Source organism: Psammomys obesus, unplaced genomic scaffold (genome assembly GCF_907164565.1).
Source record: "Psammomys obesus unplaced genomic scaffold, mPsaObe1.curated_primary_1811, whole genome shotgun sequence".
In the NCBI taxonomy this organism is placed as follows: Eukaryota; Metazoa; Chordata; class Mammalia; order Rodentia; family Muridae; genus Psammomys; species Psammomys obesus.
The window spans coordinates 3,459,560-3,485,414 of record NW_026593947.1 but is presented as its reverse complement, the minus strand read 5'-3'; the positions used below and the strand labels follow the sequence as shown (position 1 = coordinate 3,485,414).

At 48.1% G+C, this 25,855-nt stretch overlaps 1 protein-coding gene across 1 annotated transcript; it reads left to right on the top strand.

Moving 5' to 3' along the window:
- Positions 1-3,825: 3,825 nt before the first annotated feature.
- Tsnax (translin associated factor X) lies at positions 3,826-18,992 on the top strand. Its single transcript, XM_055617563.1, has 6 exons — positions 3,826-4,025; positions 4,335-4,439; positions 6,344-6,458; positions 10,438-10,568; positions 14,037-14,164; positions 17,315-18,992. The coding sequence occupies exons 1-6, from the start codon at positions 4,010-4,012 to the stop codon at positions 17,684-17,686; spliced, it is 867 nt and encodes a 288-aa protein (XP_055473538.1). The 5' UTR covers positions 3,826-4,009; the 3' UTR covers positions 17,687-18,992.
- The last annotated feature ends 6,863 nt before the right edge of the window (positions 18,993-25,855 follow it).

The following is a 25,855-nucleotide window of genomic DNA, read 5'->3' as shown; positions in this document are numbered from 1 at the left end:
AGAAGAAGAAGAAGAAGAAGAAGAAGAAGAAGAAGAAGAAGAAGAAGTTTGCATTTGTCTGTGTGTGAGTTTGTGCTCACAAATGAGATAGATAGCTAGATAGGTAAGTAAATGGATGGATGGATGGATGGGTGGGCAGATAGCAACTGTTAGGGTAGGAATGAACTGAGATTGTGAATGTAGCTGACGAAGTAGGTTGAGGGATGCTTGTATTTAATTTTAGGCATGCTGGTTTTGAGAACTGCATTAGGCATTCAAGGACAGGGAGGTAGTCTAATGTCCATGTGGTCTAGACTGAAAATGTAAAGTGGGTAATTGTTGCAGCGATCCTCCTGTCTTTGATTTCCAAGTGCTGGGATTACAGGGATGTGCCTCCATGCCTGGCTCACTCTTTAATACACTTTCTGAAACACAAGACATACCGTGTAATTCACACAGTGACCAACTAAAGAACTGTTAGTATAGTCACAGATTTGTGTGACCACACAGTCAATTTCAGGACATTTTTTCATCACCCCAAAATAAAGTCCATACCCTTTGGCTATCATTTTTTTTCCTTCTATGTCTGTTAGCCCTACGTAACCCCTAGTAGGTTTATTCACTGAATTATATGGTCCTTTTTGACTGGCTTCTTCCACTTAGCTCATTTTCAAGGTCCCTCAATGTCATGGCATGAATGATGCTTTTTTTAACTGCCAGATAATAGTTCACAGCACTTCTCTGTCTCCTTACGGTTGGCTATTTTCCGTGTTCTTGGTTACAGCTATCCTACCACACAGGACATGATTAGTTCCTTGCTAATTTCCCTATCATTACATGGCTTCTCTCTCTCTTCAATTTTAGATGGAAAACATTACTTTTATCTACATCTAACATTGCTTAAAATTTAAGTCTGTGAGTGGGTGTGTGCATGCCTGAAATATACATTGGATCCCATCAATATCTTCCAAATGTTTTGGTTCAAAGGTCAGGGATGTGACTCTGTGGTAGAAAGTTATTTTAGCAGCTGTGAAGCCCTTGGCTCAGTCTCCAGAAGTGAAAGATCAGGTAACTAAGCAGGAAGCAGTCAGGCCCAGGGGTGAACATCTGTAATCTCAGCACTACAGGAGGCTGAGGCAGCAGGATTATTTGAGCCCAGCCTGATTTTATGCAGTGAGTTTGGGGCCAGCTTGGGCTACATATCAAGACTCTGCCTAAAACAAAACAGTACAACAACAAAACAAACTGCTGGTGGGACACAGCATTCAGGAGGCAGAGGCAGAAAGGTTAGTTCAAGGTCATCCTCAGCTCTAACTCTAGTTTGAGGTCAGCCTGGGCTATGTGAGATCCTACATCTCAAATAACCTGAAAAGACTGAGCAAAAACTCAACTCCCCAAGCTCCCAAACCCAACCTAAAACCATCACTCAAGATTCTGGTAAATGCCAGCCAGGTGCAGTGGCACATATCTGTAATCCCAGCACAGCACTTTGGGAGGCAGAGGCAAGTGGATCTCTGTGATTTCGAGGCCAGCATGGTCTACAAAGTGAGTCCTGGACAACCAAGGCTACACAGAAAATCCCTGTCTTGAAAAACGAAACAAAACAAACAAACAAACAAAAGATTCTGTTAATTTCCCATGCTCCCATGCCTAGTTTATGGAATGACCATGTAAAGGAGATACTGAAAATATCAGCCCCTGAGAACCCATTTTGTGCTGTTCCCAACATCTAAAACTGGTTGATATGTGACATTTCCCCTGTGAAGGTGACGGAGTGAGGTTTTACAGCAGGTGCCTCTGGAAGGTTTTGGCTTCAGCCAGTCCAACTGAGGCAATTACAAACTCCAGATTTAAGATATCACAGAGCAGTCCTTCTCTTTCTCTCCTTGTCTTGGGGTGCTACGATCCTTTAAAAACAGCTAAAAAAAACCCCCAAAACAAAAACAGCAACACATAGTGTCTGTGACTGAAACAATAAAACAAGGAGACAGGGAAAGGATTCTGGGGAGGATTCTTCTGGCAGGCTGCCGGGAAGCTGAAAGGGTTCTGACAGAGGTGTAGCTAGTAGAGGCCTGAGGTTAGTTACTTACTTATGTAAATCTGTGCTGGGAAAAAAAGCTCAGGGGATCCACCTCCTTTAACTACTCCGAGAAGCCATTATGAGTGATGAAACTCTGGCTCTGAGAAGCAATGGGAAAAAAAGTGCACGAAGCAGAGACAGTTGAGCCAGGGAGTGGCTGCAGAAGGAAGAGGATGATTCAGGTTTTGGGAGCGAAGCCTTGGGAGCTGTTTTGGGAGAGCATACACCTAAGTTAGTGCGGGCTGTGATTCTCTCAGCCACTGAATTCCTTGAATCCTGGAGGAAGTTAGATTAAGACACTGAAATCAGAGTAGTCTCTTTGGTTTTGAAGCATGGTCAGGTGACATTTTGTGTTATGAATGCATGTGTGTGTATATGCGAGTGTGTAAGCTGGAGGAGTCATGAAATAGCATCTTTGATAGTATATTGCGGGAGGGTTTCTCACATGAACCTAGAGCTTGTTGAATAGTCTTTCCTGGGGAACTCATTGTGCTTTCCCAGAAATTATAGGTGATGTTAGCATTTATGTGGGGTTAAGGAAGAGCTTTGTTCACCGGGTCATCCCCTCTTTTCCCCAGTGTCTTTGGAAGTGCAATCCACCTTTCAGTTTTTATGGACAGGGTCTCTCACGGGCTCAGAACTTCCCAAGCATGCTACCCTGGCCAGGCAGCAAGCCCCAAGGGTGTGTCTCCATCTCCCCAGTGCTGCTATATGTGAGTTCTGGGTGTCATCCAGGTTCCGCATGCTTGCATGGCAGGTACTTTACCTACTAAGCCATCCCTCTGGCTTCACATCACTGTCAATCAAAAAGCAGGGAAGTGCTGGTGAAAGAGAACAGGCTTACAAGTCGCAGAAACTCAAGACAATTGTGTCCAGCATCCATCAACTGACATTCTCCAGCAGCTGTCTCTTGCACAAGAAATCTGTCCAATCCATCCAGCTTTTCGCAGATTTGAGGATGACAGGTTTTGGAGATGGAAGATACTTTGGAGGCTACTTTAGTAGCCTTTAGTAGAGAGAGGCTCCTGTCGTGGCCTTAATGTCACTGCCCAATTCCAGCTATGTCATTTCTGTAACTGTCCCTCTGTTCCCAAGCTAACAAGGACAGACCGTGTGACGCAATACTCAAGATCCTTGGCTTGTGTTCAGTGACCAATCTTGAGCACGGTTCTTTAATAAGGGGCTGCTGGAGGCCTGGAGCTAATGCTACCAGGGCCCCCAAAGTCCAGCCAGACCAAGTTGCAACTGCTCAACCAACAGCCGTACTGACTGAACAAGGTGACCAGACTTCCCACCTATTCCAAAGCGGCTTCTCTTCGAAACACTCAAAGAGTCTGCGAGGCAAGCATAACCACTCTCACTCGACAGAGGTGTAAACTGAGGCAACGGCCAGCACCTCCAGGAGCACACACCCACCACGTGCTGAGGTGTACACAGGAGGCTAAATCAGAGGCGGGAGGTGAGGCCCACCGGGTCTGCTGCCCAGGCCCGCCCGCCAGCCGAGGCTCGCACCCGACCCACAGGGCACAAGCGAGCACTAGACCGCAGGCGGTCCAGGCCGGGCACAACGGAAGTATGCGCGGCCGAGGGAGCGCGCGGGGGAACGTGCGTACGTGGGAGAAACCGGGACACAGACCGGAAGTGTGTGCGGCGGAGGGAGCGCGCGGGTATGGGGGCCGGAAGCGTGTGCCGCGGAAGGAGCGCGCCCGCCGCGGCGCTGGAGGCGCAGGCCGGAAGTGTGCGCGGCCGGGGGCATCTCGGCGGCGGACGCAGCTCCGTAGTGAGGCTGCGTGTAGGCTCGGCTTCCGGCGGCGGCCTTCGGCGACCAGGGCCCTGTGCGCTGCTAACCTTCGGGCTCTTGCCGCGCTCCTCGGCGTCCGGCGACGGCCCGTTCGCTGCGCCGGCCCGGCGGCTGCGGTCCCTGCGCGTGCGAGCCAAGGCCCCGCGGCCATGAGCGGCAAAGAAGGTGCGGGCGCCCAGGGCGTGGAGGGGAGGGCCTGCAGCCTTGTGGCCCTGCTCGGCTGTCACCGCGCTGCAGGCTGCCCCGGTGCCCCCTGCACACCGGCCTCGGGGACAGCCCCCTTCCTTGAGTCTCGGATCCGCGCCTTTATCTGAGCCCTGCGCCGGGGCACGTCCGGGTCATGGCTGGGGAGGCGGCCCGGGAGGCCGGGCCCTGCGGGCACCGGGCGGAGGAAGGGGGTGGCCTGGGTGGCCTGGGCTGTGTGAGCGCGACAATGGAAGGGCGCTCTCCAGCTCTCCCTCTTTTCTGCGTAAGGACCAGGAGGGTTCAGGAAGAGGAAGCATGACAACTTCCCACATACCCAGAGGAGGGAAGGGAAGGATGTCAGTTCGTCTTCGCCGGTGATGTTGGCCTTCAAATGTAAGTTCCCGTAAGGAGACGCGTCGTCGTAGTGTGTTTGTGTCAGGGGGCGGCTAGGCCATGGTTGTAAAGCTTAGTTTTCCCGAATTGTTTGTGTTGGTGCTAGGTCTGGCCTGAAGAATCTGTATTCCAAAGGTTCAGATAACAGAATCAACCTGTCCACGTTAATACACTAAGATTGTCAGTGTACCAGTGTCTACAACGTTTACTAATAGTTCCTGTTCTTTGTTGTTGTTTGTTTGTTTTTTAGAGACAGGGTTTCTCTGTGTAGCTCTGGCTGCCCTGGAACTCTGTAGACTGCACTGGTCTTGAACTCACAGAGATCCATCTGCCGCCGCCTCCCAAGTGCTGGGATTAAAAGCGTGCACCACCACTGCCCAGCTAATAATTAGTTCCTATTCTGTGCAAAGTGCTACCTCAAAATAAATTTTGTCTGTGCCAGTGTAGTTAACCAATGAAACACACGCCAAATATAAATATATGTGATAGGAAGTGGTGAGAAGATGATGTTACATACAGGATAGTTGTTAAGAGTGTGGGATATTTCCTTATTAAATAACATTAAATGCTTATGTGGAACTGTTTACCTGTTTACCGATGTTAACATCTTCATAGGCCATAATAGTCAAGGTCTTTGGGATATAGATTGTGCTTGCCACATTGCATTTGTTAAAAGCAAGGCAAAGTAAGAACCGCTTCATATTTACGAAGAAAGAATTAGTTTGCGCCTTGTAAAGAGAAGGGTCTCAACTAATTTGTGGACAGTTTTAAAAGAACCTAAACCTAGACCGTTTTAAAAGTACCTGAAGTGATCTTCCTAAGTGTAGAGAAATGAGGTATAATTAAATGAGCAGAAGGCATGTTGATGTGGCTGAATACCGGATGAAAACAAGCTGCTCGTTTCCAGCATATTTGCTGCTTTTCTGGTTCTCTTATGGGTAGCTAGGTCTTGAGCTTGTCTTTGCTTCTGATAGTGCTTTTGTTACCAGCCCAGTGGACCATGTTTTCAAGACCCATCAAGTAGCTCCTTGGTGATGAATGTTACGTTCTTTCAGTTTCTAGCCATTCACTCAGGAGATGCTGTTATTTTTTCCCTAAACCTTCTCTATGTGTTTATTATATCATTGGTGTGTTTTATTTAATCACTTGTTAATTATTCCAGTGTCTTATGTTTGACACTAGGAACTGTGTTTCACCTAATTTTGCATTTATAATATCAGCCAGAATCCGGAGTCTTCGTCATCATTGTCATTAATACTGAGATAGTCTCATTGGCCCAGACTGATCTTTTGAGGATGACTCTTACGTCCTGATCTTCCAGCCTCCGTCTCCTGAGTGTTCGGGATTGCAGGTCCATGCCACCATGCCCTTGTTATATAGGGAACAGTAGAAAGAAGATTTATTCAGTGTGGCCACATTGGGAGAGTGACAGAGAGAGCCAGTGACGGTCCAAGGACACCTTCTGGGGCTTGTTTTTATGCAGCCCTGAGGATTGAAGCCAGGGCTCCTGCATGCCTGGCCAGAACCCTACCAGTTGGGCTATAGCCCAGCCCTGCAATGCTGCTGTTAATATCGGGAACTGAAAGCCGATAGTGTTATTTTGAGATGATAGGATAGTTTGTTGTATTCATTTGCCATACCAGTGTCACTTTGAAGTAGTTTACAAATTTTTCTAAAGTCCTCCAGGGGTCCCGGAGTTCCGTGTTTTGTCAGATGATGGAGGGCTGTGTTCAGCTACTGCATTTTGAGAATCAGTGTCATGAGCACTGTACTCTGCTTGCCAAGTCGTCCATGGAGGCAGCTGACTACAGCGTTGGCTGCATCCACTGTGTGTCACATGACCTCTGTCATCCGATTGGCTTGGAGTTAGGACTGCAGCTTATGGCTATCACAATGTGTTCTAGCATTTCAGCAGGAGTTGGACGCGAGGCATGACAAATATGAGAGACTTGTGAAGCTGAGCAGGGATATTACTGTGGAAAGTAAGAGGACGATTTTTCTTCTCCACAGGATTACAAGGTGAGTGAGCATCTTTGAACTTTGCTATTTGGTGAGGTGACTTAGTGAGTAAAGGTGCTTGCCACCACGTGCGATTACCTGAGTTGGGTTTCCGGACAGGTTTGTGAAAAGAAAGGACTGATTCCTGAAAGTTGGCTTTTGACCTCCACACAGACATCATGAAACGTGAGCGTACACACCCACACACAAGTGAATATAATTTAAAAATTAAAATTTATCTTTTGATGCATTATACTTATACATTTTATATCTCAACAGACAGTAACAGATGTTAGAATATATTTTGGGTTTTAAACAGTGTCAGATGATACTAGCAGCTGCATTTAAAAAATTACTATTTGGGGCTGAAGCTCTATCTCAGTGGTTAAGAGCCCGGGCTGCTCAGTTCCCGGCACCCGCACAGTGGCTTACAACCATCTGCAGCTCTTGTTCTAGGGCATCTGATGTCTTGTTCTGGCCTCTGTGGGCACCGGGCACACAGATGGTACACAGATGGACTTACTGGCAAATATTCACAGATATAAAATAATTTATAAAATATTCTAATTTTGTTTTAAAACGTGCTGTGTGTGTCTGTTTGTGGGTATTTGCACAAGAGTGTTAGACCCCTGGAGTTCTGGGTGCTGGGAAGTGAACCCTGTTTCTCTGTAAAAGCAGTATGCATTCCTTTTTTTTTTTTTTAAGTTAGACTGTTGTGAGCTGTCATGTGGGATTGGGAATTGAACCTTGGTCCTCTGTCAGAGAAGATGGTGTTGTTAAGCACTGAGCCATTCCCAGTAGTGTGCATTCTTAACTGCTGAGCCCTCTCTACAGCCCTAGAAGCAACATTTTAAAAATAGGAGGGAAAAAAACCAATAAGAGGGGGAATTCTTGCTTTTAGCCTGCCTGAGGGCTTCATACTGTGCTTGGATCATTTATTTACATGTTTTATATGTATTATATATAAGGATAGTCTGAAGAGAAGATATTCAGTCTTGAATTATCTTTTGGAGCCTATTACGTTAAAGTATCAGTTGATATAAAAATTTAATATTAAACAGATGTGAAAATATAGTTAATTTCCCATTCAGTTTTCTACTGAGTGCAGCCGTGTCTATTTCTGGTTCTTGTTGCCTTCCTATTGTAAAATGTGGTGCATCTGGTTTTGTGTTTTTACAGCACATAATACTGCTAGCTGCTCAGCTCTTTGACACTTTCTCTTTGAGCCCTGTGGCATTGTTTGCTTTGCATTTTCCTTGTCCAGGCCAATTGTCTTGCTTCTCTAGGGAGCTTCCTAGGCAGGCTGGAAGAAGGAACACGGTGATGCTGGCTGAGCAGTGGGTTAGAGCAGTCTGCAAAGGCAGGAGTGTCTTAGGAGCACAGCCAGGAGACAGCCTTCATCTCCACTCTCGCTCCTTTGCTTCCTTAGCTTCCCCATCTCACGCAGGGCAGAGGGTGGTTGCTTCAGCCTGTGAGTCCAGCTCATCCCCGACGTGGATTCCAGGTGCCTGTAGAGGGCTGGATGCACCTTGTTCAGGGAAGAACAGGTGCAGTTTATTGGTTTTTACTATTTAAAATATTTTGAAGTATTCCATTACACTAACTGAAAATTCTTTGGTTTTTGGTGGCATGGGAATTGAGCCAATACCTTTCTTTTTTGAGACAGGAGCTTACGGTCCTCTGTCCGACTCCTAAGAAGTGCACATGATAACCACACCCAGCTTCCTTTGGGAACAAACAAAATATACGTACTGTTAAGTTGGATTTCTTGTTTCTCTTGCATTTTAAAAATCAATTCTGGCAATTTATGTCAGTCAGTAGGGGTGCTTATTAGGTTATTTATATTTAATGATAGGTATTGGTTCTCTTCTTTTTCTTGCTTTGTTTTGGGACTTTCGTCCTTTTGGTTTGAAGCTCCTCTTTAGCATCTGAGCCTTTTTCCAGCCCTTTGTTGTCTTTGAGCCAGAGTCTGTAGTGCAGCTGAGCTCAGGATGCTTCTGCCTATGGTTTCCTTGGATAGACTAGTATGGCTCTGTACTGGGTCTGCCTATTTCAGATGAGTTTGTGTGTTTGTACATGTGCTTACAGGAACATGTGGTGGCCTCTGATATCTTCTTCTGTTTCTTGTCTGACTTATTTTTATTGTGAGATAGAGTTTTCACTAAGCTAGAGCTTCCTGCTTTGCCTAGACTGGCCAGTGAGCTCCAGCTATCTGTGTGGCTCCTCTGACCATAACGCTGGAGTTAAGCTGGGTTTTATTAGGGAGCATGGTGTCTGAACTCCGGCCTCCTGCTTCTACAGCGAGTCTTTCCCCCATGGAGTCATCCCACCAGCTTCTGGTCCGGCAACAACAACAACTGCCACTACTTCTTCTTCTTCCTCTTCTTCTTCTGGACAGAATCTCTTCTTGTAGCCCTAGCTGTCTGGAACTTGCTGGCCTTAGAGTCAGAAATCTGCCTGTCTTTGCTTCGTGAGCACTGGGACTAAGGCTGTGTGCCACCATGAAGTAACTATTGTCTGTGTGTGTGTGTGTGTGTGTGAGAGAGAGAGAGAGAGAGAGAGAGAGAGAGAGAGAGAGAGAGATTTATTATTTACCTGCCTGTGGAAGTCAGAGGACTTTTGTGGAGTGCATTCTTTCATCCCCCTTGTTCCAGGAATCCAAGCCCGGGTCTTCAGGCTTGCACAGCATGGTCATCACTCCCTCAGCCATCTCAGTGGCTCTGGGTTGGACACTTTGGTCCTCTTAGAGTACATGTGTGTGAGAATGTGTGTGCATGCTGCTTACTGGTCTGCGGTGTGTGTCTCAGCAGTCTAGACGGTCTCTCTCAGATGGTGCTGGGCTAACTGATGCAGAAGCCAGCCTCACCGTTGCTCTGCATGCTTCTGGTGGATAGTTAACGTGGTGAATTCAGGTCTGGTGTTGATGTGCCCTGTCAGTTACTGCAGTGAATTGGGAAGTAAGGGCTGCTCAGACATCTCCTTACACCAGGCTGAGAAGCTTATATGTGTAAGGGTAGTCTTCCTTTCCCTCCTAGCCTAGCTTTCTGTGCCACTGTGATAGTCCCTGCAGCTCTGTTATAGGCGCAGCACACTTTGTTTTCACTCTAAGCAGTGTGATTTAGGGACAAGGGACAGATTGCACATTTATCCTTGCAGTCACCATTTCTAATGTCGTTTATCCCTTGGCATGTGGGTTCAGATCTCCATCTGGGATCATTTTCCTCTGGCCTGGGGAGCTTGCATTAATGTGTTTGTAGTGTCGGTGCTGATGAGTCAGCGCTCTCGGCTGCATATAGGCTGGGGAACCGTGCTGCCTGCCCCCTTTGAGGGTTCTTGAGTACCAGGCCACAGTTCTTGTACTTGCCTTCAGTGACCTGTGCTCAGTTGGAGACTGGGAAGCCCCTGTGTCACGTCGCAGTGCTCTGAAGCACTGTCTGCTATGGTTTCCTCCTTGCTCTCTGCCCTGCATATTCAGCTCATGACCTCCTTAAACTTTCAACTTTTCAACTCATGCTGGGTGTGACTCTGCTGAGGGTTTTTTTCTTCCTACATTGTCACTTGGAAACTCTTCCCACCCTGGAGCTGGACATTGGGTGTGTCTTCACTTCCTGCTTGTTGTCCTGTTCAGTGTTCATGTTGCCTGAGTACAGTGTCTGAAACCATTGTTTTGCATGATCTATTGTTTTGTTTTCTGTTTTGAGTTTTTAGTTGTTTAGGTGGAAGCAGCCAACTATAGAGGTTGATTTTTTTTTTTTTAAGATAATTTATTTTCTTTTATGTGCATTGGCATGAGGGTATCAGATCACCTGGAACTGCTTACAGACAGTTGTGAACTGCCATGTGGTTGCTGGGAGTTGAACCCAGATCCCTTGGAAGAACAGACAATGCTCTTAACCACTGAGCCATCTCTCCAGCCCCAGAGGTTGATTTTTATGAATAAGGTTTTTCTTACAGCTTGATCTCAAGGCTGGGGTTTTCAGGTTTCCTACTGTCATTACAGTGCTCCTGATATGGAGGAGATCCTGACGGAATCAGAAACTAAGCTGGATGGCGTCAGGCAGAAAATTCTCCAGGTAGCCCAGGAGCTCTCGGGCGAAGATATGCACCAATTTCACCGTGCTGTCACGACAGGTAAGTGTGAGAGTTACATAGGGCATGTGTGAGCTGTGTCCGTTTTCACCGACACCCCATGGAGGGGTACTAACAGCTTAAACCACCTGTGTGTCCCTGCCGGTGTGTGCACCATGGCCCGTGTGCAGATGTAAGAGAACAACTTGGGGGATTTGGTGGTCTCTTTCCACCATGTGGGTGGCAGGGCTTGAACTCACATCATCAGCTTGGTGGCAGGAGCTCTGACCCACTGAACCCTCGCACTGGTTCCAGATGAGGACGTCTTTCAAATGAAGTTTTGATGGTCTTATAGCTCAGTCTGGCCTCAGAGTTCCTAGAGAGTTGAGACTGGCTTTGACCTCTTTCTTAATCAGTCTTTCTGCCTCTGCCTCCCAGTGCTGGCCTGATGAACACACAGTACCTTGCCTGGCTCGGGGAAGCCAGAAAGTGGACCTTGAACAGTTGCTTAGTTTGTACTTGGGAAAATAAATCTATTTATAGTGTTGACAGTGTGGTGCTTATGAGTAGCCGGCTGCTGTAATTGGGAACTTTGGTTTAGTGTTACTCCAAAAGGCCATTCTTTTGACTTGAAAATAAAATGGCTCTGGCACTTAACTAAAGGAGTTCTATGCTTATGAAGCACAGAGCTGACAGCAGGCAGCATTTCCCTGGGAGGCCTGTGTGAGTGCACAGTGGCCTCATGGTTCAACAGGACACCTTGGGTGAGAGTCACTCCAAAAGAATGGCTGAACAAGTAAATGCACAATTAACTGCTTGAGATAAGCAAGTTAACCTTTTCTATGACTCCTTTTTGTTGTATGAGAAGTTAACAGGCCAGGGAGTGCCCTGCTTCTTAAAGGGAAAGCTCTGCGTTGCAGCTTAGTCAGGGTCACTTAGCGTGTTTTGAGATGTTTACGTGTGTAACATCCGTTGCTTAGTGCCTAAGTGATGTTTTAATAGCTTATTCAAGAATGTGAATGGTGGGTGAGTGAGTGTCTAAGGTCAGGTAGAGATTTTTGGTTTTTAAAATAGACAGTGTCTGCCCTGCCCGCCTGGCCTTGAACTGGGCTCCATGTGTTCATCCATTTGACTGAGTGGTGTATGTCCATTGCTGGGCGTGCTGCAGATTCTTACGTGGAGTTGTCTTCCTAGAGTCACAGCTTTTGCTTTGTGGCCCCTGAGTTATTTTTACTGCTTGTGAGTGAGGAAGTCGAGGCTTCAGGAGAGTTTGATGAAGGCTGTCTTTGTCTCTTTCCTTTCTGCTTCAGCTTCACCTACTGACGTTAGCATCAGATGAAGCCAGGACCAAAATTCTCTGAAGTCAGCCTCAACCCGGGAGTGAACTAGCTGTAGTTTAGAAGTGTGTTTAAGTAGGAGGTGATTCAGTGACCGCTTTGGGGACCATTTGATTTTAGTGCGTCTGTATTTCTACCTGGAACCTCAGTGGTCATGACAGTGAGCTTCAGAAGGATCTCCACGCATTTTGTGACGCCTGAAACCCAGGTAGAGACATGTTTCTAGCCAGTGTCTGGTGTCCACCTGCAAGAGAGTATTTTAGTCCAGTTTCTCTTTCATTTCTAGACGTCCCTTTGCTCTTCTGTTCAGAAAGTTGACATTTTTAGTCTGAACTCTGTAGCACTGTGTCGATAAGGACAATAATAGTTTTGAACATACTGTCCAAGTTAATCTCTGCTTTTTGGAACGAACAGTAGCTACTCATAACACAGCTTGTTTTGACCCAAACCCTCTAGCTGCTCTAATTTACTGTTTCTTTGGAGTTGTCTTATCTGCTCAGCTCACACGAATAGGACTGTACAATGTCTTTCATGTACTGTAATGGTTTCAGGGTTCTGTGTGGTAGCATACATTAATATTTCCTTGTTATGGTGTAATCATGATTGGACAGATTACATTCTATCTGTCTATCAGTTTGGTTCCTGTGAGGGTGCCGCTGTTTACATCTGCCTTCAAGTCTTTGTAGAGCATAACTCCCATTCCTTTGGGGCTTATACCTGTGGTGAACACTTTTCTAAGAAAAGAATTGAAATCCTGCAAAGCAAGTTGAGATTTCTCAATTGTTCCCAGGCGAGGTTTGGTGTTGAATGGAGTGATGTGTATGGCTTAGGTCCAGTGAGAATAAAAGCAATCAGAAGTCTGTGATTGGGTTTCCCTGTGCATGTTCTAAGAGGGGAATGAAGTGAAAAAGAACTAATTACATAAAAGCAACCTCCAGAGTTCTCTCTTACTGGAAGCAGATTCTGTAAATAATGCTTTTTGGATTTCCTCCAAGGTAGAAGCACAGGGGAAGGCATTGTTTGGAGTATGGCAGTGGGCTGAAAATTTTCACCTTGGGAATTATACACTGAAAATAACGGATGTCCTTTTCATCAAGTTGAAACATAACTTGTTTAAACATCCTTTTACCTACATGTGACCCAGTGCTTCTCAGTGTCTGGGGCCAGGTGTCCTTGAACTCTCCTTGTGAGATAGCACAAGCCTTAAATTTCCTTTTTCTTTTGGAGACGGGGTCTCCTTTAGCTGAGGCTGGCCTCCAACTCAGTATAGCTGAGGTGAGGCTGGCTTTGAACTTCTGACTCTCTTGCTTCTACCTCCCAAGAGCTAACAGGCCTACGTCCAGTGCCCAGCTGTGACATGTTTTGTTATTTGTGTTGTTTTTGTTTTTTTAAGACAGGGTTTCTCTGTGTAGCCTTGGCTGAACTGAACTCACTTGGTAGACCAGGCTGGCCTTGAGCTCACAGTGATCCAACTGCTTCTGCCTCCCCCAGTGCTAGGATTACAGGTATGTGCCAGCATGCCCCACTTTTTTTTTTTTTTTTTTTTTAATTACCTGGTATTCCAGGCTGGCCTGAACTTTCTGTGTGGTCCAGGCTGGATGAGAGCCTGGGCAGTGCTCCTGCCTTAAGCTCCTGAGTTGGAATAACAGGCTTGAGCCGCTGTGCACGGCTGAGAGGTCTGTTTCTGAATGTTGTGCTTTGCAGCACATGGAGGCCTTGAGGGACCCCTTAGGTGTAGGTGCTTGGGTGTAGATTGTGTGACAGGAGGCTGAGCAGTTCAGCCGTTTGTACTTCTGTGGCGTTCGTGTGTCCACCGTGTTGTACAGCTATCACCCCGTCCACCCTCCCAAAGTGAAAGTATGCAACAAGCATGCTCCGATTGAGCCTTGGTCATTGTGTGATGGTTGTAAGTGGAAGTCCTTCGTTTAATTGTCTTATGCCTGTTTCATTCAAGGCACACTGCAGTGGTTAGGACGTATGCCCAGACCACCATCCCAGCTGCTGTAGAAAGGGGTTGATGGCACCCTTGGGCCTTGGTACGGAGGCCCAGGGATGCCTGTGTGCCTGGCCTCAGCTGAACGGTCTGCACGGCCATCCAGCACACTCAGCATGGTGGTGACGGCAGCTCCACTCGTTATGGTAACGCTCTCGCAGCTCTGTGCTTGTTCTAGTGACTTCTCTGTTGGCTTTTCAGGACTGCAGGAGTATGTGGAGGCCGTGTCTTTTCAACACTTCATCAAGGCTCGCTCACTCATCAGTGTGGAGGAGATTAACAGGCAGCTGACGTTCACAACGGAAGACAGTGGGGCGGACAGCAACACTGTGAGAATCGAAAGTTGCATTTGGTTTCCTTCTGTACTTTATACACAGCACAGTGATTGGTGCACACTACTGACTTCCTGAAGCCTGGGTTGCTAGGTCTCCTCAGGGAAGCAGTAGTGACAGACAGGAGTGCCGTGGTGTCAGAGAGAGGGGCTCAGCACATTGCAGCAGGAGTTTAGGGAGCAGTGTACACTCTCAGTGCTTCTAGGTATGTCAGGGACGGCGGCTGTGTGCGCCTACTTCAGAGCTTAGTGAAGGAGTTTTACCCACAGACGCTCTTAACTAAGCGCTGTTGATTCTTAGCAGCAGCGTTCCTGGTTAAAATAGTGGTCACGTGGCGGGAGCCAGTTTGCCACTTACTCAAACCACCTCATGCTCACGGACAGTTGTCCAGCTCTCCCGAATTCAGGAAAGAAAAACTTTTGCATTTTGACTTTCCAAAAGTACCTCTTTCCCCTTTTGGATTTGGACACAGCGTTCAGGCAACCAAGTGGGTCTTTTGATCTCTTATCTCAGATACATTAAGATAAACCGGGTTTTTCTACTTTTTCCTTTGTTAATTTTTAAAAATAGCACTCAGAGTCAGGTTAGGTAGATAAACTGTTAGAAGTCAAGATTGCTTGAAGGTGAAATAAATTAAAATTGCAAAATAAGCTCATTTTGGCATGACTGAAAGAACATAGTCTAAAGAGCCCTGTTTGCTCAGCTCTCCAGTGTTTTCTGACTTTGTTCAGGAGGAACCCCACACCGAGACACAGTGTCATGCTCTCACCGGGGCAGTCGCCCCTTCGGGGTGCAGTCACAGGGAGAAGTGGGCAGTGTGTGTCCTGCTTCACGAGAGTAGCCTTCTTCCAGTCCTGATGGACAGGGAGTGGGCAGAGGCAGGCCGAGTGTGGTACGGAGGGCTGTGAGTGTGGTCCAGACACACTTCTCACACATGCTCAGCCTGTGTCCACAGCTGACTTTCCCCGTCAGCCCTAGATTTTTGGTGCTGAAAATTCCGAGAATTTAATAAGGAAATTTTCTTTTTAACTTGGCTTGTGAGAATATTGTCAGAATCATTTAAAAAATTACTATGACAAATTTCTAACATGCAGAAAAGTAGAGGGAATGATAACATTTGATAGCTCGTATACCAGGACCTGAATAAATGTCAGGAGTTAACATTTTACTGTGTTTGCTTGGTTCAGGTAGTTATGGATAAGTCATTTTAAAGTACATTAATGATGTCATTATCCTCCTCAACACTCAGTGTCCATCTCAAAAAATTGTACTTTAAGCCCATTTTTTTTCCCTTATTAAAAGTTTTTAGAAAGCAGAATTTATTTTGACAAATTTTACTTTGTTTGTTTAGGCTTATTTTCCTAAAAATCAACCTATAACCATAACCTCTTCTATGTAATACCAAAGACCATTTTCTGAAATAATGTTTTAAGTGGCATTTGAAATGCTTTCCTCTTCCACAACCCACTATTTCCTAAAACAAACAAACAAAAACAAAAAAAAAACAGTATTGGCTCACAAAAACCCAGATATGTTTATGACGTGCTTTCAGAAGCATCAGAATGGGCAGGAGGCAGGCTTTGGGGCTTCTCGGTCTGCTAATAAGCAGCTCTTTGACCCTGCTATGTCAGGCCTTGTCGCTCATGTCCACTTGGGCCATGGGCTTCAGGAGCCCCAGGGTCTCTGAAGGGTCTAAACAGCACTAAGATGTGGATGTGCAGCAGCGGAGTTCTCCCTGCCACTTCCTTACGCACATCTCGGAGACTCCACAGCTGGCAGCCGAGTGCACGCTTGTCAGTGTGGTGTCCTGCCTGCCCGTCTTTCCAGCCCCAGCCTGGCCTGTAGTACTCCTTAACTTCACTTAGAGTGAGCACTTCATTAGGTCCTCAGACACGGCATCCATACACAGTGCTGACCACTCAGGCATCACTGTGAAAGAAACGTCCGAGAGAGATGATGGGGGGGGGGGGCAGTGGCAGATGGAGTGTTTTCTTGGGTTACTGTTATGCATATTGTCTTGTTTAATTTGTTTAATCCATAATGGCTGCTGAGGCAGGAGCATGATCCTGGTTAGAGGGGGAGACCTGAGCTCTAGAGAGAGAAAACTTGCCAAGGGGCAGGTGTCTATGAAGCAAGGTCCTGGGAGAGGGGAGGAGATGAGTCAAGATCTTTGGGAAGTTAGGCTCACACAGCAGGAGCGGTAACTTGTCTGAGACTGGAGGCCAGAAGGTAAGGATGGGTGTGCTGTAACAGTGGTATATGTTCTTGTGGTGAAGGTGACTGAGGACAGTGCAGGGCGAGTGGCAGATGGCTCTGCCATGTCACCTGGATCAAACTGAGGACTTTGGGATTGAGTAGGGCCCAGAAGAGCACAGGGGGTGGGTAGTGTTTGAAGAGGCTGCACAGACTGCGTTTGAGGGTGGCTGGAAAGGTGGTGCAGGCTGGCTGTTCAGAGTTCACTTCCCAGCACCCACGTGGAGGGTCACGACCGTCTATTACTCCAGTTCCAGGGGATCTGGTACCTTCTCTTGGCCTCTGCAGGCTCTAAGAATGAACCTGCTATGCAGACATCCATCAAGTCAGAACACCCCCGCACACAGCAATAAAGACAACCTCTGAAGAGTATCAAGTGATTGCTGAGTAGCTTGCAGCAGTTCAGACTCTACAGTCTAGATGTGATGACGGTTCTAATCGCACATGTAGTCCACCGCTCAGTGTAGTGCTGGTGAGGACATTCAGCACTGATTCAAGATTCCGAGTTTCTGGGCGTGAGCAGCAGGAGGTGGAGGCACTGGCAGGGACCAGGTGCAGCTGTGAGGTGAGGGCAGCCAAGGGTGGAAGCAGGACTGGAGGAAGTGCCCATTGATGGTGACCGCCATGCACCGAAGTCAGCTCGGCCCCTCAGCATGTGTCTGCTGTGCGCGGCAGGTGAAGTTGCACACAGGGTTTGTAAGTTGCTGTTTGACTCTTGGACTGCAGCCAGGCCGTCTGGCTCAGCCGCTCAGCCAGCGTAGGGGTGGGTTCCTTGTGCCCCTGCCGCATAGTCCACACATGGAGAAGGGGGGGCTGACCTGCCGTGATTTCAGTACTCCATGGTGTGGTGTGGTGTACCCCCTTCGTCACAGCGCCCTCTCTGTCTCTCGGCAGCCCTCCTCTGAGGACCAGAAGCTTGTCACGTGGAGCCTGAAGATCACGCCTGTGGATTACCTGCTGGGGGTGGCCGACCTCACCGGGGAGTTGATGCGCATGTGCATCAACAGCGTGGGCAACGGGGACATCGACACCCCCTTTGAAGTGAGCCAGTTCTTACGCCAGGTCTACGATGGGTTCTCTTTCATTGGCAACACCGGGCCCTATGAGGTTTCCAAGAAGCTGTACACCCTGAAACAGAGCCTGGCCAAAGTGGAGAACGCGTGCTATGCCCTCAAAGTGCGGGGCTCAGAGATCCCGAAGCACATGCTGGCAGATGTGTTTTCGGTTAAAACAGAGATGATTGATCAGGAAGAGAGCATTTCTTAGGCACCCCGCTCTGCTGTCTAAGCAGCAACTGGGAGACAGTTGGTGAGACTGAGTGTGCATTTGACTCTGTTGTGGCTTTTGTAGATGTTTACAGTTGTACCAGTGTGAAGTCGTTTACAGCTGTATATAAGTTTGTCCACAGGAGTGTTTCCTGCACTCATGAGCGTTTCCATACAGTGTTTGTGTATGTGCTTATTCCTGGTGTTTGCTGTAGTGTTATGTGAACATGCTTCCGCTTGCACTTTCTGCCACACCCACTTTAATCCACTTTGAACTTGGAGTGACAGGTTTTCAGTGGAAGGAATCCTAAGTGGGTGATTCTGAGCATGGAGAAAAATGCAGTGAAACTTGTGCAGTGAGCTTCCTGTCGGGACCCTGTTGGCAGGGTCATGGCAAGCTTTAAAGTAGGGCTAGTGTGTGGGACGAGTTAACATGTAAGCTGCCAGTCTCTTCTTAACTATGAGTTTTGGTGATATTATAATGAGAGTTCATGAAAATCGTGGTCAAGTTTAGGCCATTTTGAATTTATACGAAACAGCTTTCCAGAAGAATTGATGGCTGTCCAGATGTCTCCAGTTTTCTTTTCTCACAAATGTGGGAAGTTGGAGCCGATGCCGTTGTTTCTCGCTGGTGATGCTGAGTAATTATACCTGTGTGTAAGGAGTGAGCAGGCAGGCCCCTTGTCACGGGTGAGAGCTTTCCTCACCTAGCCCCTCTTACAGCAGAACAGCTCAGTGGCTGGAGTGCTGACGACCCAAACCTTTGTGTCTGTCCCTTGGAGTTAGCCAGTGATGTTGCCAAAGAAAACGAAATCTGTGTAATTCAGCAATAAGACAATTGCCAACCCAGAGGAGGCCTCGTCGGTGGTCACTGGCCCCTGCGGTTTGGAGTCACTGCCAGCCGCTCGGCTCCTCTGTGGTGGGAAACTGGCTTGAGCCTGGCTGCCAGCACCACACGCTTTCACCTAGTTCTCTGCGAGTTCTCGGAACCTCGATGCTGGGTTTATTTTTGGAAAGAGTATCTATTTGTAAGGGCTGGTTCTTTGAAAGTGTAATTTTCCAAAATTATTACCGAAAGGAAAATAAAATGTGTCCATGCCTGGTAAGTTAGATTTGTTTGTCTTGGTGATGGTGGGGCTTTGCCTTTCCTGTAAGATAGACCGCCCAGTTAGTCAGTGCCATTACCTGTTCTCTTCGTTTGTTCAGCTACTTCAAGTTGAATTTATAATGTTAAAATAATGGATTGAAGAATGTTTTACAGAAATTTAAAGCAAGTTTTGAATAAAATATTAAAATCCAGAAGCTCATGTATGTCTACTGTGTATTGTGGCTCAATGGTGTGTAGAGGTCAGGAGAGGGCAAGGAGGGCGCTTCTCTCCTTCCACCGGTTGTCGAGCTTGCTGAGAAGGACCTTTTCCATTCTAGCTGATCCTTATCTCTGGCCCAAGATTTTATTCTTTCAATAGCACTTAAAAATATTTAGTAGCTGGGTATGATGGTGCACACCTTTGAATCCCAGCACTCAGGGAGGCAGAGGCAGGTGGCTCTCTGTGGATTTGAGGCCAGCCTGCTCTACAAAGCAAGTCCAAGACAGCCAAGGCTACACAGAGAAACCCTGTGTTCAAACAAACAAAAATAAACCCTTAGTAAATCCAATCATACAATGTTTTGCTGGGTAAAATGAGGACTTGGTTACTATGGAGGCTTCCTTTTTTCTTAAGCCCTGAGGTAAGGAGGCTTCCGAGTGGTTTGACTCAGTTTGAAGTGCAGTCAGGGACTTCCCTTCTGCTCTCTGGTCTTCATGCTCCCTCAGCCAACCCCCTCACGGTTGGCGAGGTGTTCAGGTGTGGTGGGAAGAACTGGGCCTCTGTGTTCTCTAAGGCTAAAGTGCATTCCATGTGCTGGCAAGAAAGACATCCTTCCCTGCACTCTGACTCACACTAGGTGATGCCAGTTCCTGGAAGGGAAGATACCGCTGGCCTGACAGCCCTGCTGATTTGTCCAGGAAACACTAGACAGCAAGGCCTCCGGGACAGTTAGCAGCGCCGCCTGCAGGCGACTGCGCGTCACTGCTTGCGGTGCATTTGTCGGTGCAGTGGGGGCTGGGCTTGCTTTACATTGCACTGGCAGCAGCATCTGTTGGTAGGTTTTCTGTTACCACAAACAGGCACTGGCTCTAGGGCTGCTGGATGACTCAGCTGGTAAAGGATGTGGCCCCCAAACCTCACAACCTGTTTCATCCCTGGAGCCCACATGGAGGAAAGAGAAGAACTGGCCACAGGGCACCACGGCAGGTCTCTGCCTGTTCCCCCACCTTGGTGACAGAATTTTGAAGTGAAAGTGGATTATTTCTTTTCAATTGTGATTTCTTGTGTCTGTTAAACACGTGGCTTTCACAGAGAAGCCCAGAACTCTGGTCACACTCAGATAAGATTGATATATAAGTGATAGCTTGGCAGATTGGCCCCAGGCTCTTCTGTATGTATAGAGACTCGTGTTAGGGCACTGGAGAGATGGCTCGGCAGCTAAGGGCACTCTCTGCTCTTCCAGAGGTCCCGAGCTCAATTCCTGGTGGCTCGCAAAGACTCATGTTAGATTCAAAGACAAGTAGGTTGACCGTGCAAATGGTGACCAAAAGAGTCTGATTGGTTACTGAAAGCAGATAAAATAGACTTAGTTTTTATTCTGCTGCAGACAGAACAGTATTATATGATAAGTTCAATCCAATAATAACAGCTAAAAAGAAAGCCGCTAATAAGTGGTGTCTGCAGGTGTACATTGAATGCATGTGTGTGCAGGCCAGAAGTCAAGGTCAGTGTCTCTTCTAGCTCCTCCTCCCCACCCTCAGACAGGGTTTTTCTGTGTAGCCCTGGCTTTCCTGGAACTCGCTCTATAGATCAGGCCAGCCTCGAACTCGCCCTGGCTCTGCCTTCCAAGGGCTCCACCGTGCCTGGCCCATCTGATTTTTAGTCTATTTGTTGTCTGTGTAGGGAAGTTTTGCATGCATGTGTGTCTGTGTACTGCAGGCATGCCTAATGCACAGGTAGGCCAGAAAAGGACTGTGTATTTCCTGGACTAGCGTGACAGACGGCCGTGTGTGCTGGAAGTTGAGCCCAGGTCCTCTGGAGGAACGGCACGGAGCCATCTGACCAGCCTCTGCCTTGAGCCAACCTCTCACTGACCGGGAAGCTCATGGACTGAGCTAGGCTGGAAGGCTGGGAGGCCCCGGGATCCACCGTCTCCACGTGTAGGATCACAGACACACCACCACTGGCAGCTTTTACCCCGCTGCTGGGGGCGGCACACATTTTGTCAGCCAAACCATCTTTCAGCGCTAACATCCTTTTTTCACAGTCTAATCATTTTACATACATAAATTATACAAACATATTTATTTAGGCTTAGTCCATTTTGTTTCAGTTTGCAAGTTTCTTAGTTAATAGTGTTAGTGTTCATTTATGTATGTAGATATACATGTATCTATATATCTATAATTTCATTCTCACATCTATAAAACTTTGTGAAGTTGCCCACGCTGGCCTGTATCCTCCAGGCTGGTCTCAGACTCAGGATCCACTTTCCTTAGCCTCTCAGTGCTGGGGTCACACGTGCGCACCGCCATGCCCGGGATTATGTTTCGAAAAGACATGCACGTCCCACTGTGTCTCTTGCCCCCTTTAAAAATAGAGTCACATTTTAATTTGGAGATTAGGAAGTGGCTCTTCTCTGGGTGTGCAGTTGTGTTGCAGGAGAAATGCATTTGGCAGTTCCCATCCTAACGTGTCTGTTGGAGACAAGTGCTGCAAGGTCCTCCAGAGCAGTGCCCTATGGCTGTCATCTGGGTTTGTGAGCAGACTGTCTACACCGCAGAGACACGGCCACACAGCTGCCTCACAACACGTGCCAACAAGTGAGGCACGGCGGTGGCGGCTTCGGGTTCAGGTGCAGAGTCTAACCCTTCCTCCCCTGGAAGAAGTCTTACTTGCAAGTGTTCTCAGTAATCTCTTGAGAAACAAAGTGGCATCCTTCACATCCGATGTATTGCTTTGAGAACCATGATGGTGGAGAGAAGGGAGAGCTAAAGATAGCTCGGCAGTTAAGAGCGGAGGACCCAGGTTCATTTCCTGCCAGCAGCATGGTGGCTCAGAGCCACCAGCGCCTCTGGTCCCAGGGATCTGGCTCCCGGTGGTCACCAGCCTCGGCGTGCACACAATGCACATTCAACAGCCAGGCACATACCTGTAAGTGAAGATTAACTAGACATGGTAGGACTGAGGAAACAGCCCGGGGATAGGGCTGCTGCTTACCACGTGCAAAGCCCTACGTTGAAAAAACCAACAAACCAAAACCATGACGGAGCAACGCCCAAGGAACATGAAAAGCAGGAGCTCAAGGATTTTTTCCACAACTGTAATATCAATAGATGCCTCTCTGCCTGCCTTGTCTGTCTGACACAGGCATGTGTGCATATAACACACACACACACACACACACACACACACACACGAGTCTCTGGGACACCTCTTGGTACATCCATGTGTGTACGGACAAAGAGCAGCCACTTCAGATGTTGGAATCCTAAGGGCATAGATCGTTCCAGAGGGCAGAGCTGAGCTACCACCACTTGGAACTGGCCAGGGTTGGCGTGGCAAGCCCGGGGCCGTGGGTGGTGATGCCCAGGTGAGGAGGGCATGTGAGCGCTGTAATCACCCCAGGACTTGCTCCGGGAGTAGGGGTGGTTCCTGTTTTTTCCTTTCTTTGTAATGAACATATTACATAAATTAACTAGGAGTGTCTGCGTGAGTGTGTGAGAGAGAGTGTTTTCTTTCTCTCCTCTTAGCCCTGTCATGGCGTATGGTGTTTTCATTTAGTCTTCAAATTATAGGATGTCAAAGGCAAACTAGTGCCTTGGAGTAGTGGACCTCACAGAAAGTAGCTATCAGGTAGGGTCTCCTTCTCACGCCCCTCCCCCCGGCACCAAGGACCAGTGCGCCACCTCGGGTGCAGGCTGGGTTATTTAGATGCTCCCCTCTCCACCAAGTTGCGCGTGAACACAAATGACTGACTTGGTGGAGCGTGTGGAATGGAGCGTGTGGGGTGAAGTCTTGGGAGCTCAACTTTGCCTTGAGTGTTTCACCTGCATTCCCAGAGGGCGTGCACTCTGCTTGGACCCCAGATGAGCACCACGGGTTGGCGTGTGCAGATGGCATACGTGAGGATTCGCAGGAGTCTTCCTCCTGCTGCTCACCTGCTCCGGCCACAGGCAGCTGCAGTCATGACCTGGGTTTCCTGCGCTTCCTGCCGCCCCTTGGCTTCCCGAGAGTGCTGGCTGCGACCCAGCCTCCTTTCCTCCAGCCGCCACTGTTTGGAAGCACCTGCGTTAAGTCCTTTCCTGACTGGGCCACCGTAAGTGCTTTCTGTTTTCTGGGTGTGACACACGGGCTGCCCTTGTCACAAGAAATACAAAAGCTCTGCAGCAGGAAGATTAGGTTTCAGGACTTGCTGTCCCCGGTATCAAGTGGGCCAAGATTCAGGATTCAAGAAGGCCCCATAGATGCCAGAAAGGGGGCTCTCATTCTGCGTTCTCATTTTCGTGTTGGGGTGATCATGTGCAGAAAACAGCTCCTCCGCTGCGCCCCTACACGCCGTCTGCGCCCTGCTGAGCAGACACACCTGGTTCCTAGTCGAAATGCCAAAAAAACCAAAAGCCTACTCGAAAAAAAGGTCAGCGGCTTCAAAGAGGATGTGAACAAGCAGAAAGATGAAAGCAGGGTGTCAGCCTGTGTGAGAAAATCATCATGGATGGGAAAGCTGGCGAGGATAGTGAGATTCTGAAAACACACACGTGAACATATGCACAAACAGCCACACAAACACACAGATGCAGACACCCCCATTTATACATTTGTACACACACACACACATACACGTACAAACACACAGATACACATTTGCACACATACATAGACACAGATACACACACACACACATGTAGCATAATGAGGTAAGTCATTGTGGTGAGGGGCAGAGCCTGTCTGAGGATTGCTCTCCCTCTGTCTCTGTTAGCGGTGTGACAGAGCTAATTCCAGGTTAATTCTCCTTTATTCACTAATCTACCCAGAAGGCCGTCGGCAGTCTTCTGGTTGGCTTGTCCTGCACCCTGACACTGCTTGCTTTCTGTCTGTGTTTACATATCCTAGGTACATGTAAACGGTGCACACATGCAGCTGTACACGAAATACAGTTACTGCTAAGTTAAAAAAACTGGGTTTTGTTCTAATTTTTTATTTTTCTTCCTGGGCGATAACAGAATCCTAGATGAATGTGTGCCTCTACAGCTGATGTCTCGTGGCTGCAGCGCTTCCCAGGTGCTGGGAAGCAGCTGGGTCTGTCAGCGCCTTTAGGTCAGACACAGTTGTTTGTTAGCTGGGTAGAGTGCCTCCTGCCTTTCATCCCTGCACCTCAGAGGAGGAAGCAGGACTGCTGGGGGTGCCATGCCAGCCCGGGCTGAAGAATGAGACTTTGTCTAGAACAAACAAAAATTAATTAATAAAAAATCTGTATCATTGTAAACAACCCTGACCCAAATGTTCTCCTAACTGCATCCGAGTTTGTTTTCTTGGCAGAAGTGACTGCGTGTGCAATAGCCAGGTGACAGGAATGCTTTTGTATCTGCTGGAAACTGAATTGATTTCTTCTGGAACACTTTTCAGTTACCGTTCCCCAGATGAGTGTTTTCAAGCGTTTCTTCCCGGAGCTGTGGGCACCATGCCGAAACCTTTCCCCGCGGTGCTCTGAGGTGCTCTGGCGCGGCCTTCCCATGTGGTCAACCGTGTCACCACTACCGGGAACTCTAAGCAGCCCACGTGCTCCGCAGCCTCGGTACGTGCTCCCGAGGAGAGAGACTCCCTCTGATTACTTTCCAACCTGAGAAACAGCGTGTGCCTCAGCTCACAGGCTCCGTTCGCCAGCATCCAGCCCCGTCCTGGCTTGCAGAGTACGACATTAACAGATGTGGATTATTTAATCTTCAGCACACTGTCATGTGGCCTCGTCATCAAGGGGTCAGGGAAGGGAAGCAGGGAACCCTCACAGCCCCGGGCGGACAGTAGAAAACAGCCTTGCATGCCACACGCTCCACCAAGAGCTTCTGAAGCTGCTCAGACACGGGCTGCCCCAGAGCCTGTGAGATGTCACGGGCATGTTCGAGCATCGAGTGGCATTTTCTGTTGCCTAAGATGAACAGCTTAAAACTTTCTAGCTCTGAAACATTGACAAGAGGCATGAAAAGTCATCCACCCCGTCAGGTGGCTCACAGCATTGTGGTTATTTATGGGCACGAGTGTGTTTTCAGATGCTCAAGTTCATGCATCTAGGGTGAAACGACACCAAAGGCCGTACATTTAGCAATATAAAAAGTATTATTAAAAGGGGAGATCTCGGGGCTGGAGAGGTGGCTCAGCTCCCAGCAGAAGGAGAGGACTGACTGCTGAAGTTGCCCTCTGCTCTTCGTGGGCACAGCACAGCACGTTCAATGCACAAGAAAGACGAAAAACACGAAATGCAGCCTGAGTCTTGAAGCAAGAGCAGCAGACCATGGAGGAGAGAGCGTGTGGCAGTCCTTGTTGACCTTGAGTCCTGGGCTGGGGCGCCGTGTGCTTCTCTCACGGCATGAACTTGGCTCATCTGCATAAAAGGTGCCCACTTGGAGCAGAGATGGGGACATAGAGGAGAGGGTCCCTGCTGAGTCTTGGTGTCAAGGAGAGGACACCAGAGGGCATTAGGCCAGGCGAGACACTCAGCTGAGGCACCACAGGACATTAGACACCAGGTCCGTGTCTGGCATCACCCTGGAAGCTGAACACGCGTGTTTTCTCCTCAGGGGAATCTCTCCATCTTATCTCGTGGATTCTCACCACGGTATTTTTGTCTTGTCTTGTTGGTTGGTTAGACAGGGGCTCCCTGTGTAGTTCAGTGTGGCTTGGAACTCACTTATGCCGTCCAGGCTTGCTTTGAACTCATAAACACTCTTCCTTGGCCTTCCAGATGCTGGTTGCGAGTGTGTACACTACACTACACTCAGCCCATTCTTTTTTGAGTCACAAAATGGCTCCCTTGTCTTCTTTTCACTCTTGGCCTGAGGTTCTAGTTAAGTCAACCGTTTCACACG

Excerpts from the sequence above, each read along its gene's own strand:
- Tsnax (XM_055617563.1), top strand. Across the intron at positions 6,459-10,437 it reads CTTCTCCACAGGATTACAAG|TGCTCCTGATATGGAGGAGA; the intron begins GTGAGTGAGCAT and ends CTGTCATTACAG. Across the intron at positions 14,165-17,314 it reads GTGGGGCGGACAGCAACACT|CCCTCCTCTGAGGACCAGAA; the intron begins GTGAGAATCGAA and ends GTCTCTCGGCAG.